The following is a 16,800-nucleotide window of genomic DNA, read 5'->3' on the forward strand; positions in this document are numbered from 1 at the left end:
TGGCCCTCTTCAAATGTTCAAATGTCTGTGTTGTTGCTTCCTCCCATTTGAAATTGTCTTTCTTCAACTGCTCCGTCAGTGGTCATGTCATCATGTCATATCATTTCACAAACTTCTGATAGTAGCTGGTTAGACCCAGGATCAACTCTTTCAAACTCCCTAGTAAGGGCCAATCAGTCATAGCCTCGATCTTGGACTGATCCACAACTACCCTCGTTCTGATCACCACATGTCATAGGTATTCCGCCTGAAATTGTGCAAAAGACCATTTCTTCCAAGTTGGCATACAAGTGGTGCTCCCTCAACGTCTCCAGGACTATCCTTACGTGTCTCACGTGCTCTGTCTCTGTACGACTGTAAACCAGAATGTCATCAAAGAAAATCATGATAAATTTATGAATGAAAGGTTGAAAAACCCTATTCATGAGAGATTGAAATGTCACGGGGCATTAGTGAGGCCAAACGACAACTCTAATAACTCATCATGTCCTTCATGTGTCTTGAACCTTGTCTTGTGCACATCCATCGGATTCATCTTGATCTGGTGGTATCCCAACTTAAGATCAATTTTTAAAAAAATGACTTCCCCATAAAGCTCATCCAATAACTCATCAATCATGGGAATAAAAAGCTTGTCCAACACTATCATCTTGTTTAAGGTCTGGTAGTCCACACAGAATCTCCAACTTTTATCTTTTCTTCACCAACAGAACGGGACTAGAAAACGTTCTCACACTAGGCCTGATAATCCCAACCTCGAGTAGCTATCGAATCAGTTCCTCTATTGCATCATTCTAAATCTGGGGGTACATGTATGGTCTGACATTAATGGGGAAAACACCCTCATTTAATGTAATAGTGTGCTCGTGCTCCCTCGGGGCAGGGAACCCACTTGGCTGTTGGAAGACATCAATAAACTGTTGTAAGAGTTGTTAGACCCCTTCATAAAACTCTACCAACTCTGAATCTCAAATCACTTCAATGCTCTGCAACTCTACCAAATAGTCTAGTTATGTTCCTCAAATCGAATTGACCATGGTTTTGAGCAACATCATTTTACATAAACTAGCATCTCCTCCCAGCATCATCTTTCTACCCTAAACTTGGAACTCTATCGTCAGGGACTTACGTTCCACCTTCAACTCCCCAAGCATTTGTAGTCACTTGACACTTCATCCCTAAAAACACATTTGTGCTACCCAAATCTAAGGGAAATCCTCCACCATTTATAGGTCATATAATGTCATAATCAACCCCTTCCAAATTCCCTGACTTTTCTCCATCTTCCCTGTCACCACTATCTACCAACATTAAAATCGATTGTTCCCCAATCCACCCCTTCACCTTCATGGTATGATTCGGGGTAAATCCTACCACCAAATTGAAGGACACCTTCACCGCATCCAAATGCAGATGTTCCTCCTCTGATTCCTTACTCTTCATATCCTTCTCTTGAACAAAAAGAATCTGAAGGGAGTGCTACTTGTAACGATGGCCTGGGGCATATTTCTCGTCACAACAGTAACAAAAATCACTTGCTCTTTTATCCTGCACTCTGCATTTGTGAAACTCTTGAAATTACCCCTCCGGGATGGGTCCCTGTATTCTTCTCCTTTAGCGTCTCTTTTTGAAATGAAATTGTTTGGTTTCTCGTTGTCGTGACTGTCACGGTGCTCTTGTAGAATACTCCAGTATTGTCGCATTTCCTGTTCTTTTTCACTTGTTTCTTATCCTCTATCATCTAGGCAAACTCTATCATTTTCCTCAATCCTCACAACCTCAAGGCCCGAATGGCTGCTTGCATGTCGGGCTATAGGCCTTTCAAAAACTTTCTTTCCAGTCCTGTTGCAGAAATCCCCCTAAACCTCCCTAACAAGAGCTTAACTTCTCTCGGTATTTCTTAATTGTCCCCCCTAAGTCAGAGCTTGTTGTTGACCTCATTTCTGGATGAGGTCTTTTTTGTCTCTCCTTAGAGCGTAGGGTCTAGCTTTAGGCTTTCCCCGTTCGATTCTCTTAGAGGACTAGTACAGAACCCACACCATTTAGAAAATTCAAGCCACATCGTCACTCCTTCGCGTTTCATCCTCGGCATACCGTTGAGTTGATTAGAATCGACACATAAAACTCGAGTTGAATTTCTACATTAATAGGAGCAGCCCCTAGGGAACCCCTTAGCGACCCAAACACTCGATAGCGCCGCTTTTTGTGCACTCACTGCACCACACACGATTTTGACTTGATTTGACTTGTCCGCCGGCAAACTCGTCCGGACCACCCCGGATGACGAAACAAACCACGCCGACGCGTCCGGAATGTCGACTTTAGCTAAGGACACCCATATCTCTATAGTTTCGCGCACGAGCGTCTAGCACGGATATCGATGCGCCTTTTCATTAAAAAGAGCCTTTTTTTTAAACAGTGCGTCGGCCCAGGCTCAGCCCAAATTCAACTCAGGTTCGATTCAGGTTGGACTCGGGCTGAATACAGGCTAGGCATAAGCTCACCTGGATTTGAAATTCAAATTTCAAAATTCAAATGGATTATTTAATTTTTGTCTTAATTAAAATTAATTCAGATGTTAAGACCTTCCATTTAATCCTCCACCGCATTTGGAAGTCTTTTAATTCCCCGCCAATTACTTCAGGTGACGGCTCCTTTGATTCTAAAAAAAGAACGCTTGCCTTCTTCCTCTAGCTCCCAGGCTCCTCACTCTCGTTGGCTTCCTGCTAGTGTGCGATGAACTCCCTCTTCCCCTTCTCGTGGATTCTCCTCCTCCCTACATCAAAATTTGCTCCTCCCCTCTGCACCGAAAACCTTCCGCCACTCCCTTTCTCGCGCTCAAGACCCGTCAGTCTCCCTCTCTCTCATGAACGAACCCAGCTCCCTATCTCGATCGCAGCCTAGTTGATCGCCTCCACCGAAACCCTTAATCGATCCCGCTTGATTCGTCCCCTTCTTCCCCGACAGGAGCCCTGCACAGAAAGCCTCGTCTACTTCTTTCGATCCCGCCTGCTCTATCCCGTCTCTGCACCTCACCTGCTAGCTGCGCCTCTCCTCTCTTCCGCCGAAGACCCCCGATCGCCTCCCTCTTCCTCACGCTGAAGAAGCTCCGCTCTACAAGTCTCGCTCGCCCCACGCGACCAAACTCTCGCTTCTACAGCTTTGCGTATCACGATCTTCTTCCTCACGTAGAAGCACCTGCTTCGCCTCTCCCATTCAGCTCTCTTCTCCTCTACACCGAGACCCCCGCTCAGCCCGCCTCGCCTCCCTCTGCCTCTCCCGCTTGGCTTTGTCTCTTTCCTCCGCGCATAATCCCCTGCCTGTTCCCCTCTCCTCACTCGACTCCTTATCAGAAACGCTCGATTCCTTCTCCCTCAACCGCTCAATCCCGCACGCCTCTCCTCAGCAACGAGTTTCGACCGCTCAATCCAGCTCCCCTGCTTCGCTTCTCTAGGACACTGAAAGCTTCGCCTCCATTCCCTCAACTCACGTCCCGTCCTCTGCGCCGAAACCCCACCAGTAAGTTCGCTGAAGGAAAATCGAATTGTGAGGTGAACTGAAATTTGGAAGAAGAAAGTGAGAAGCTAAGTGGAGAATTTGATATTTCAAGCTTTTCTATTTCAAGCTTTATACAGAAAACTCCAGCAAAGTGCAGAATCAATATATTCTCAGGTTATTTATTTCATACTCAGTAAACTCTACTTCTCATCTTTAGATCGAATGAATCTGAATTAGCTACAACTATCTTGAAATTCAGAAGGAAGATTTACATACATGCCACTTAACTTTTATGTGTTTACATATCTAACACCCAAACTTCAATGTTTACACACATACCACTCAAATTCTTCCTAGCACATAACAAATATCACCATTTTAAATTTTTAAAATACACATGTTCATGCTTAAGTAATTTGTTATTGTTGTTTTGGAGATGGACATGTAAATTCATGAGAATTAAGTGGTCTGTATTTAATTGTCATTCGTTTAAATCATGCAGGAATTAACCTCATTCCTTCTAAGGAGTGGTTTCATTTTTCAAAGCCCGAGTGCTTTAGGGGGGATCCAAGTAAAGTCTGCTACTTAGGGTAGAAGAAGTTACAAGAAAATGAAATTGAATTATCTTACTTTTCTGATTGATTGCACCTTTTAGCCTATGATCAGACCTGTTCAACTATATTTGTGTTGTTGTTGCTTCCCGGAGTGTACTGCTATTTTTGAGGGGTTTTGCGCCGCATCTAAAGTGTTATTTGGTGTTTTTAGGGGTGTCGTAAGGTGTTGGAAAATACTTAAAGTGTTGTTTGATCTTTCAAACTGCTGTTTGAGTTTGTAGCAGGCCATAAAAATACTGTTTGATCTTTCAAATTGTAGTTTGGGTTCGTAGGAAGCCACCTAGGAGCTGTCCACCCCGGTTTGGGTTCGTAGGAAGCCACCTAGGAGCTGTCCACCACGATTTGGGTTCGTTTGGAAGCCATCTAGTTGCTGCCCACCTCTGTTCGGATTCGTAGGAAGCCGCATAGGTGTTACCCATTACTGTTTGGGTTCATAGGAACTCATATAGGCGCTATTCGAAATTCCTAGCTGTTGTCCGGAGTCGTAGGATCACCGTACACATTTGTTAGTTGTTTAACGGAGTCGTAGAAGATTGTAGGATCACTATATTAGCTCGCTAGTTGCAGTAATAAGTTATAGGAGACCTTAGGATTTGGAATTTCTAGCTGTTACTACAACTTGTTCTACTGTTTACTGTTTTCTTTTCTCTGCAATTTACTTAAATTCTCTGTAAATTATATTGTGCTTTGTGAGTTAAACATGCAACAGGAATTGCAGCAACAGATACGTCACGTACGCAAGTACATTTTATTTGTTGTTGCTTCTTTATTGCAATTACTCTTACTCAAACACATTATGCAGCTACTGAATACGATCTCACTATAAAAATAAAACAATTTTTTAAAATTAAACAATTTTTTCAAAATTAAAAAAAAACAAAGCATAACATGTTCTTTCGAACTTACGGGAGTCCCTCAAAGAAGGTAACCCACAGTTGCTAACGAGATCTCCCCGGTTTAAATGGGTTTCAGAACTCGTTTAAAACTAAGTTCAAAAGAAAATAGTGATACCGGAACGAGGGAACCGTGGAATCCTAACCGGTGTCGCTCTAATCAACTTGAACCCCCCCAATGACAATCAAACTGAGACATTGAAACACACATGGTAAAACTGTTTGAGCTTTAGACTTTAGGACTGTTACTACGACGAAGAACTTGGAGCAACTTTGTGGGCAGCACGGCAAGGAGTTTGGAGCGAACTACAGGTGGAGGTGATCGTCATTCTACAACAGCAGAATGAGTCTACACCAACTAAACTTTCCTCCCATAAGACTTCGAGGTAGTTTGCCCAGCGCGACGTAAATTCTCACATCTTCTTTAGGCTTTTGTACAACCATATTGTATAGCGTAAGTCCTAACTCGTCTTAGGTTTCGAGGTTGTCATCTAGAATGACGTAAAACCTCTTATCTTTGCGGACTATTTGCATAACAAGTTATTATGCAAATGTAAGTCCGAAATAATAAAATTGACAGGATTCAACATTCAAATAAAATCCTCTCTAAAATACAGTCACACAGTAAGATAGTTTGGGAGGTCATTGAGGATTCCCCTCAGAATTTGTGACATCCCCCATTTTTTACTTTCTTTGAACTCCTGAAAGGATTGTTCTTACTTGAGTCATTCCCACTTGTTTTTCCACGTCCTACCTTGAAAACATGAACTTTGAATTCTTGAATACTAGAGCTATTGATCATTATCGAGAGTTTTCTCAAGTGATTCCCGTCACTTGGGATGTAATTAACTATAGGGGTTTGCCTCTATAGGGAACTTGGAACTCAGGTTAAATAAACCATATTTAAATTTTGTATTAAATAGGGGAATTTGTCGGTCACATATAAAAGGTTCGCATACCAAATACCAAATGAATGTCACAAACCTCGTAAGTTTGCATGATTGGGTCCACCGCCGCAGGGTACACTTATCTTTCTAGAAGGTGTATCATTTGTGGTACCGGCACGATTATATAAATTTATTGGGCAAATGAGATCCAATCGGTCTCATTTTTCAAAATTAAAATACACTATTTTCATAAAATTATATACCTTTTAGGTTAAATTAAATCATCTACTTTTCAAAACTATAAATGAAATCATCAACGAAAAGTTGACCAACACTTGCTCGTGTAGTCTCCTTCCCGAATAGGTTAGAAACGCTCCAAAAAAGCAATCCTTAAACTCCTCCCATGAGTGCATCAGATATCTTGCCTCCATCCCTTAAACTACGCTAAAATTTTCCCCTCCGAGCATAATCCTGTTGTCATGAGCTTCTACTCCTTAGTTAACACATTGGTTACGAATTATCGCTTCACCCGAAACACCCACCCATGTGCATCCTCCCCTTCTAAGATTGGCACCTTCAATTTTCTGACTCTTGTAACTCCACCCCAACCTCCTCTTCCTCCAGTATTTCCCCCCATGTATTTAGGGGGAACTCCTTCCATTGGTCATATGCACACCCAACTCCTGATTCCCTCCTTCCTTCATCGTACACTTACGTGCCTCTTACACGATCACTCCAATTTTTGGCCCATCCTCCATCGAGAATCTCAACTCCCCCTCCACTTGGAGTCCTAGAGGGATGCTCTTGTTGGTAGATGATGTCTTTCTCGTCGTCTTCTCGTTCGATCTCCTTCTATTTTGACCTGACCAAAGATTCCTTGACAAACCCTTGGTTAGGATTTACAACTGGCGCAATCGGCACGGCCTTAGATTGCATCTCCATGAGTTTTTTCATCATCTTCGGCATTTCTCCCATGCTCTCAAATCCATCCTCCATTCAACTTTCAATTGAAGAAAATATGTTCTCCATGTTTATGATCCTCTCTTCCATTCCCGGTCTGATTTGCCCTACTTCTCTTTCTAGCACATCCACTTTCTTCGCTACCATCCAACCAAGTTCTAGGCTCTGATACCAATTTAATATGCTCCGGAACCAAAAATTAGCAAGCAACAACGACGAAACGGCAATAGATAGATGGAAACAACTCAAATAAGGGCTGCCCTTAAGAAATACAAATGAAAACAAGCAGATACAAAGATGATCTACCTTTCGAGAGGTAGATCGGCTCTCCCACAAGTCTAGACGTCACTAGTAACACCATAAGAAGAAGAAAACATAGGGCGCTGTAAAAACATGCATAAAGAAAAACAAACCCTGGGTTATTCCGCTTAATAGAATCCTTCGTCATCATTTAAAACTTTCTTCCAAACTTTCTCTCAAAACTCCTTTAATTTCTCCTGCTTGAGCAGGTGATTAAGGCCCTCGTGAACCACACCTGCTCCCTGCCTTCTTCGGCCCGACAAACTGCCGCCCCGCTCCTTGCGGAAAACATCGGCCCGCCTATTGTTGTCGTGAGCCGGTTGGGCGGCACTTGATCGGTCCCTCCTAAATCAGTTCACCTACAGGTGTAACATTGAAATAGAAAAATTTTTATCAAACCATAAAATTTGTGTTCTCAGTCATTTGATCTCTTGTCATTGCTTTGTGGCGGTTCATCATATTCGCTTTTGGTTAGCGCTTCTCTATAAAAGTTAGGTTCTTTTCATAAAACTAGTAATAGAAAGAGGGTCGATGAGGAAAATGAAAGCTAGAAATTAGGAAGGGTTGATGACTCCCAACGTGTTGGGATTTGAAAAACCAATAAAGCATTCATGTGACATTTTAATATACTTTAGATTATGAGCAAACAAAATAAGGTGAAGATAGATGAAAGTTCTCTTGAAAATCTAGCCATGCTTAGCAGACGAGAATTTGAAGAAAACAACCACAAAAGGTGTGTAGCTTACGCTGAAGCCTTTGTTCGAGACAAAAAGACAAAATAAATTTTATCAAAAACAGATTTTACTTGTTTCACATGTATAAAGGTGCATCCAATAAAACACATATGAATGAGTTCACCTATATTATTTGATGATTGAAAATATTGATGTGATTACTACTTATGAGTATCAAGTTCCATTGTTATTGTTCCATTCACCTTTCTTTTACAAAGGTTTCCGCAACACCATAACACCATATTTATAATCAACAAAAAGATCTTAAAAATTAGCTTCTATCAAGATATGCAATTTTCATACTTGAGGGACTATACTAGAAGGTAACAAACCAAGTAATCATTGCATTAACAAGCCTTGTGACATATTAAAATACATTATTTGAGTCAATTGCAAGAAAAAAGAGCATATTAAAAGAAATTATCGTGCATTGAAAAAGAAAAGAACAAAAATGACAACCATAATGAGAAAAATACATTATATGTATTGCCAATTAGTTTGGTTCAAATAATAATGATTCCTGGTTGGTAAATGTTGGAGGCAGTCGAAAAATTAGCGAATTTTGGATTCAATTTTTTCATACTATATTTGGCCCGATAAAGATCCTTCTTCGCCATCGTTTTAATGTAATTATAGCTAAATCTTTTGCAAGAACTTTGGACTGTTTCATGTTTGGCCAAAACTTTGTTCTATCCTGCACCTCAAGTATAACAAGCTCTGCTCAGACTACGAGCTATCTCTTCCACTTGTTTCAATATATTTAAGTAATCTCAATCTGCTTTGCTACACTACTACTGATAAATAATCCCATTCTTGAATTAACATGATCAGTTTATACATGATATCTAAGTTTCAAGCCACATCCTATATCTCACTTTTATCTCAATCAATTTTCTTCTTACTCATCCTTGACTGAGAATAACAACAATATTCAATTATTTTTTCTTATAACAAAGTAATTTTAGTAGAAAATGAAATAGTACTGAGATTGATAGCCTGAGAATGACTCACTGTTAGTGTGTTCCCATAAATTTTGTCAGTGATAGACTCTGGCGCAGGTTGTCCGCTGTTGTAATTAAACTGATAAAATAAGAGTATTAGCAATGATTGAAAAGAGAAAGAAGAAAATTGAAAATTTGGAAGAGTAGAAGTTTTTCGATCCTCTAAAGTTAAAATGTAGAAACCGCTTGCAAAGCAGCAAAATTTCAGTTATCAGAATCCTTTTGGTCGACAATGAGACCTAAAATCAATATATCACAGTAAACCTCATTTAGAGAGGACAAAGTTGAGCAGCAGGCGGGAAATCACCTTTATGCCCCAATCATAGTCTGGGCCACCAGGATTGTGGCTTGCGCTCATTATAAATCCTCCATTGGCCTGCCAGAACGTTAAATTAAAACTTAAAAACAAAGGGAAATTTACAAACTTATCACACAATTCTTATGAAATTACATGTTTCACACCTAAACTTTCATATTTACATACATAGCACATTGGTGCTTTAAACATATGAATGATAAGATGTATTTCACTTTTAAAAAGTAATAACAGTGCTATTTTTATGTGATATTAAAATTTTGTGTGCTGAATGTGCAAATACGAAAGCTTAGGTATAAAATATGTAAATGCATTAGAAATTTGTGCTATGTATGTAAATGCTCCAACAAAAAGAAACTTATAATTTCATTTACAGTATCAAGAATGCAGGGAATGATACCTTATGCTTTCGAATCACTGCAGAAACAGCTGGGGTTGATAAAATGCCATCCCTAGTTTAGTATAGAAACATTAGCCTTTCTTTTCAATTTAGGAAAAAAAAAATGTATAGCTGTCCTGCTGAGAAATGCAGAAAGAAAACACAACGTGCATGTGAAAATCACTGGTTGATGGTAAAGCTTTTAATTATTGTATAATTAATACAATGGAGAATCAAAGAATGTAATACAAAATAAAACCAACAAACATAAACTTCCTCATAAACTTTTTTTAAGCATAGAAACATCCAACGAAGCTAACCGGAGATATCATCTTTTAAAATAGCAGCACTAATTTGATGTCAGTATATGAATGGGAATGGCAGTATAATGAAATTGGTGATTATGATGAAAAGTTCAGAACATGTTTGGATATAGACTATAGAGAGGTAAGTATTGGTGGATGGTAAAGGATGTATTACTTAGAGGTCATTTGGAATCATTTTTCTGTTTTTTTTTATTTTTTGTTGGTTCGTCTTGTTTTGTTTGTAAGAGTGGATACCATGGTTGATAAAATCTAGGAGGAGCAAATGTGGCTGATGAATTGGTGGATGCAGGCAGTGAGATTGGGAGGCTTGGTGGAACCTAGAGCCGTAGCAAAAAACTCAGGGCTTTCTGGCACCATTGGACTTAGAGAGTGTTGTGGTATACAGAAAATAGAAGAACGATCTTTGACGAAGCAAAAAAAAAAAAAAATAGAACGAAAAAATTCACTCCAAAAAATAGTAACATAGCGGAACACATAGATTTACGTGGTTCGGCGAATTCCCTACGTCCGCGAAGTTGTACAGGATTTTACTACTTGAGGAATTTACACCATTCGATCGTCTAGACTTACAAGAGGGATCTTTCACTTCCTTGTTCTCTCTTCTTCTCTCTCTACATCGAGATACACCGAAGAAGATAAACTTACAAGAGAAATAAACTCAATTTTTTTTCTGCCACAAGCCACCAAGAAGAAGCCAAGGGAGAACAATCTTCTTCTTCTTTCTTCTTCCTCTACCGCAAGCCAAAGCCAAAAACGCCGAAGAAGAAGCATTGGAGAGTGATACTTGCGATTCCTCCTCTCGTTCGAACCACACAAGCAAAAGCAGTTGATCAAAGGCAAGGAAGATATTTTTCTGTTCGCGACTTATAACAAGCGAAGAGGAGTTTCGCTTCGCGGAAACAGGGAAGGCGGGAGCAGGCGTAGGCAGGAACAGTAATATTGCATTTTTTTTTTTTTTGGTTAAACTGGGCTCCACTTAACAGAGAGGAAGCAAAAAGGCATCTTCTTCACTGCCTATATGTTTTGGAGATTCAAAAGAACTGACATGGAAGATCAAGAGACTTCCTAGATGGCGAGAAAGATGAGAGATTCTGCTTAGTCAAAGGAGGATATCGGGAAAGACATCGAGCGGACTGGTAGGACTGAAAAACATGTTTAAAAATGATAAAAAAAAATAGATTTTAATTGTTTTTTGTGTTTTTAAGAAAATAAATATAGATATAATTGGAACGAGGATAATATAAAAACTAACAAAAATATTTATTTTATTTGTTAAAAACAAAAATTAAAAACATAAAACAAAAATGTATACCGATCAAACCCTTAGATTCCAAGAACCTATGCAATATTATTAGTCTTATATAAAATAATGGGATGTCTGCACGAAAAATAACTTTGCACGGCATAAACGATACTCTCACACAATGCGAATTCCTAGTAAAAATATCATAACTAGATAAACCTTATATTTATCCATGTAATATGCATAAAAGAGATGGTCAAATACTTTGGATAGACTAGTAATACTTTTACAAAAAGAGAAAGTGATGTATTCGAAGTATGGTGGTTTAGTCTTATTCACATTACACCTAATGACAAACGGTTCGGGCAATAGTATATAAAGAGATATTGACTTGAGATTATGAAAATGAATTTGAAGAAATAAATATTAACTTATATATTTTTTAGTTCTGATGAGCATTGGAAATCATTAGCGAATTACAACCTCTTTCGTTTTGTGTGGTTGATTCCATTATGGCAAAGGTGCTCCAAATTAAATTAATTTCAAGATATAGAAAATTTGTTGAATCACTACTTCGTTGGGATAAAGTCCTGTGAAGAAAGACTCACTAGCCAAGGAACCCACTTATAACATTTCCATCATTCCCAAAGATCTTCACCAATTTTTTCAACTATGCTAAGGTTCAACCATCAGATAAAAAAATAGTGATATAAATAAATACATATATAGATAAATACATCCCCTCCCTCTAATCTCTTGCTCTAGCATATTATATATATATATATATATAATATGCTAGATACTGAGAAAGTGAAAAATAATGAAATATAGCTAGAGCAAGAGATTAGAGATCCAAAGATTTTGCTCAGTTTAGTCGTATTTCAAGCGTAGATAATTGGATCATGGTTAAAATTGAAGGCATGTAACAATTTTATTGGCATCATTAAAAAGGAGTTTGCTGAAAAAATTTCTTGAAGAGAATAATTAGGACCATAGATTGACCCAAATAAGAACTGTTTAGCTTTGAGTTGAAGAAGATGCATAGAAGAGAAACTCCATGTCCATATGAGAAATTAATGGAAATTAGAAAAAAATGATTGACGGAATTGTTTGGTAGAAGAATTTTTTTAATGAAATCCTGAAGATTAAAAGGAAGTCAAATAAATGAGGAAGTAGTTTGTTAAAATATTTAGGAACAAAAGAGGAATCCGATATTATGATATTTATAAGATAATCAAAGCTAAATATGACAATATATTATCATAAAAGCATTTGTATGAGATGATTTCCCATTTTTAGGACTCTGTGTGATTTGATTTATGTTATTCTTATTTAGGTCTTTTTATTTTGTTGTTCTATTTTGCAGTACCCTTATGCATCTTGATCCAAACTTTTCACAGGAGTTAATAGATTCTTCAAAAATTTTACAGCGTTTTTTAAGCACTTCATAAATTAATCCCCTCCACTAATCTCCTTACCAACAAAAACTTCTAATGATGCTGTCCATCTAAAATCCAACCAAAAAAAAAAACTTTAAAAATAATTGATGTTGATGAAATCCCTCAATGACATAACTCTATCACCACTGATATCAGAAGCTAACTAATTCCACAATGCATAGATTCTTTCATGCCATCAATCTAAAAAAGGAAGTTCAGAATTTTTCTTAGATAAAGCATTAAGCTTATGTTCTTGGCTTGCATACTCTAAATGTGATCCATCAAGGCAAAATTAAGAGATAAGCATTCTATCTTCTACCACCTTTCCCTTACAAATTGAAAATAATATTGATTACCTTTCTTGGTCCATGGTGACTTCCAACAATGAAATAGCAATTTAAAGCAAGCTTATTTGACAAGAAAAACAGCGCCCCAGGCATTACGAATAAAGAAATATAGTATACAAATAATTACGGGATACCATGTATCTTTTGCCATTTTCACAATGTGGAGTCAAAGGAGAAATTGTCATGCAGCAAGAAGGCACTCCACATATTGCTTTCTATTTTGATTTCCTTAGAAATATTTTGAAGTAGCTAGAGAATAGAGTTCTCCCTCCCTGCAAAGGTTCTTGGATGCCGAGAATCTTGCTACCTGAACGACAGAATGGGAAGGAAAGAACTACTGTTGTGAAATCCACTCCGTCAAGAATCCTTTCAAGAAATTCCAAGAACACCTGAAAGAAAACCTTCTAGGGAACTCTCTGTGTATTGAGTTAGATGATTAAGAACTTAATAATATTATCTAAATCTTTCCAGCAAGAATAGGATCCAAGAACTTCTTTCTTGTTGGAAAGAACCTTACTGCACTGCTTGTTAAGAACTCCTTGTCGTTCACTTAGCTAGGCCTGCGGTTCACCTGGATCCCTGTAGCTAGAGAATAGAGTTCTCCCTCCCTGCAAACGACTACTATAGTCTGCGGTTCTTGGATGTAGAAAGAAAATGGAGTAACAACAGTATCCAAGCAAAAGGGAAAAAAATATAGAAAGGAAATGCCACAGAAAACAAACACGAGAACACAAGGGATTACGTGATTCGGTCCTTAGACCTACATCCAAGAGGGAATCACTACCAAAATTCACTAGCACAAAAGAAGAATTACAGACTCATTACATCGAGAAATCACAAAGTCTCTCTAGATCTCTATCTCTACAAGACCTCTCCCTCAATTCTAAAGCCTCTCCTCTCTTTCTTCCTCTCCTTGCTGAATTTTCTTCCTCCTTTTGATCTTCTTGATCATATTTTTCTATCTCCTTATGGTGGTCTATCCATCCCACAAGACTCCTCATCTATTTATAGATAGATGAGGTCGCCCAAGAGGCATGATAATTACAAGTGCGTCATTTGTCATAATTAAGAGTCATGACATATAGCAATTCTCCACCTTGACTCTTAATTACGACACTCTTGAGATTCCCTCCAAATAGCCCCCATGGGGCCCTTAGCGCCCAGTGAAGTTTACTAAGTCCAGACAATATTTGAACTTAGCAGTCGGTAAAACCTTCGTCAACATGTCGGCGGGATTATCTTCAGTATGAACCTTTTCCACAACTATAGAACCCTTGGCTACAAAATCTCTCACAAAGTGGAGATTGTGCTCTGGTTATCGCAGAACACAGTTACAACTTTCTGACATACACCAAGTTCTTCAGCCATGCCCTTTAGCCACATAGCTTCTTTAATAGCTTCTGTCATAGCAATATATTCAACCTCTGTTGTTGAGAGAGTCACCACGGATTGAAGGTTGGACTTCCAACTGACTGCAGTGCCGAAGACGATGAAGATGAATCTGATTAGTGACTTCATGGTGTCAATGCTTCCCGCATAATCAAAATCCACATAGCCGACGATCTTTTCATCTTTGTCCTCCTGCCGTTTAAAGAGCAAACCCAAATCAGTGGTACCTTTTAGGTATCGCAAGATCCACTTTAGAGCTTCCCAGTGGGTCTGTCCTGGATTTGCCATGAATCTGCTGACAATACTGACGGCGTAGGCCAAGTCTGGTCTGCTGCACACCATCCCATACATGATGCTACCAACCCCACTGGCGTAGGGGACACCCTCCATGTATCTTTTCTCCTCTTCATTCTCAGGAGCCTGAGAGTTTGACAATCTAAAATGCTGACCAATTGATGTTGAAACTTGTTTGGCCTCATGCATGTTAAACCTTGCCAGAACTTTCTGAGTGTATGACTTCTGAGACAAGAATAAGCTTCCCTCCTTTCTGTCTCTGGTAAACTTCATCCCTAGGATCTTTGTAGCAAGTCCTAGGTCCTTCATGTTAAATTCTAAGTTCAACATACCTTTGATTTTCTAAACTTCCTCCTTACTTCTGTTGGCTACTAACATGTCGTCCACGTATAGGAGTAAGTAAGTACTTATATCATCATCTTGTTTCTTCATGTAGACACAACTGTCATAGCTGCTTCTGACAAAGACAATCCTCAACATAAACTCATCAAATCTTTTGTATCATTGTCTTGGGCTTTGTTTCAGTCCGTACAAAGATTTCTTTAGCAAGCAGACTTTATCCTTACTTTTAGGAGTGTTGTACCCCTCTGGTTGTTCCATGAAGATGGTTTCTTCTAACTCCCTATGTAGGAATGTTGTTTTAACATCTAGCTGCTCTAATTCCAAATTGAATTGAACCGCTAGTGCTAAAACTATCATGATCGAGCAGTGCTTTATCACAAGCGAGAAGATTTTGTTGAAGTCAATTCGTTCTGTGAACCCCTTTGCTACAGGTCTTATTTTATACATGACCTCCTCGCTGCCTAGAATGCTTTCCTTCTTCTTGAAGGTCAACTTACAACCAACGACACGTTGGTTCTTTGGTCGATCCACAAGTTGTCATGCCTTGTTCTTCATCAGAGAAGTTATCTCTTCATCCATAGCATCAACCCACTTGTGTCTTTCCTTGCTCTTTAGAGCATCCTTGTAATTATTCGGTTCTGCTTCTTCTATCTCTTTTGCGACGCTCAATGCATAGGAGATCAAATCTGCATGACCATATCTCTCTGGTGGTCTGATGGTTCTTCTCTGCCTATCTCTCACCAAACTATAGTCATTTGATCTGCTTTCTGGTTCAGTTTCTTGCTGGTCTTCTGCCGCTTCATCTTGATTATTTGCAAGTCCCTTGATCCATCAAGTTTTGTTGATGTTGCAGCTCCACCTCAATTGGAGTATCCTCCTTAGTAGCACTTTTTTTGGTAACGTAGCTTTGCATGTTTGCCATTTTAGACTCGTTGAATAACACACCTCTACTGATGATGCATTTATGTTGATCTAAACACCACAGTTTGTAGCCTTTGGTGCCAGGTGGATAGCCAATGAAAATGCACTTTAAAGCTCTTGCTTCCAGCTTATCCTGTCTAACATGAGCATATGCAATACATCCAAAAATTTTGAGATTTTCATAGTTACCCGATTTCCCGTACCACATCTCCAAAGGAGTCTTCATTCGAATAGCTGTCGATGGACATTTATTGATAAGATAGCAAGCGGTTGACACAGTTTTACCCCAAAAAGATTTGGGTAGGCTGGCATTTAAAAGCATGCACCTCACTCTCTCTAAGATAGTCCTATTCATCCTTTCCGCTAAGCTGTTCTGTTGAGGAGTGCTCCAGACTGTCTTATGCCTCGTAATGTCATTCTTCCTGCATAACTCATCGAACTGTTCTGAACAGTACTCAAGGCCATTGTCAGTTCTCAAGTGCTTCAGTTTTGCTTCCATCTTGTTTTCAGTGAGGGTTAACCAATCCCTGAATCGTTGAAAAGCTTCATTCTTGGTTTTAAGGATAAAAATTCATACATTCCTGGTGTAGTAATTTATGATAGACATGAAGTACCTCCCTCCTCCATGAGTTTGAGTTCTAGCTGGGCCCCATAACTGTGTACATAATCAAGTGGTTTCTTTGATGTGTGAGTTCTGGTAGAGAACTTCACTCTAGTAGCCTTCCCCAACACACATTGTTCGCAAAACTCCAGTTTACTGACTTGATCTCCACATAACAGGTTTTGTCTGGACAGTTCCTGTAAGCATTTTTCACTTACATGCCCCAGTCTCATGTGTCATAGTCTGGTCCTGTCGGGTTCTGATCGTACTGCGTTGGAGAAGCCACCAATTACAGTTCTTCCAATTAGGGAGTAGA

The 16,800-nt window shown here is 39.0% G+C and overlaps 1 protein-coding gene across 3 annotated transcripts in view; it reads right to left on the reverse strand.

Annotated features, from left to right (window-relative positions):
• The window catches only part of LOC110026286 (phosphoglucomutase, chloroplastic), a 44,582-nt gene that overhangs the window by 23,364 nt on the left and 4,418 nt on the right, over nucleotides 1–16,800 (reverse strand). For all 3 annotated transcript variants that reach the window (XM_020727171.1, XM_020727170.1, XM_020727172.1), the window contains exons 6-8: nucleotides 9,604–9,655; nucleotides 9,195–9,263; nucleotides 8,898–8,966 (exon numbers count right to left, since the gene is read on the reverse strand). In XM_020727171.1, the coding sequence (XP_020582830.1) occupies nucleotides 8,898–8,966; nucleotides 9,195–9,263; nucleotides 9,604–9,655 (190 nt within the window). The remainder of the gene's footprint in view (nucleotides 1–8,897; nucleotides 8,967–9,194; nucleotides 9,264–9,603; nucleotides 9,656–16,800) is intronic.

This window comes from Phalaenopsis equestris, unplaced genomic scaffold (genome assembly GCF_001263595.1).
Source record: "Phalaenopsis equestris unplaced genomic scaffold, ASM126359v1 Scaffold000362, whole genome shotgun sequence".
Taxonomy (NCBI): domain Eukaryota; kingdom Viridiplantae; phylum Streptophyta; class Magnoliopsida; order Asparagales; family Orchidaceae; genus Phalaenopsis; species Phalaenopsis equestris.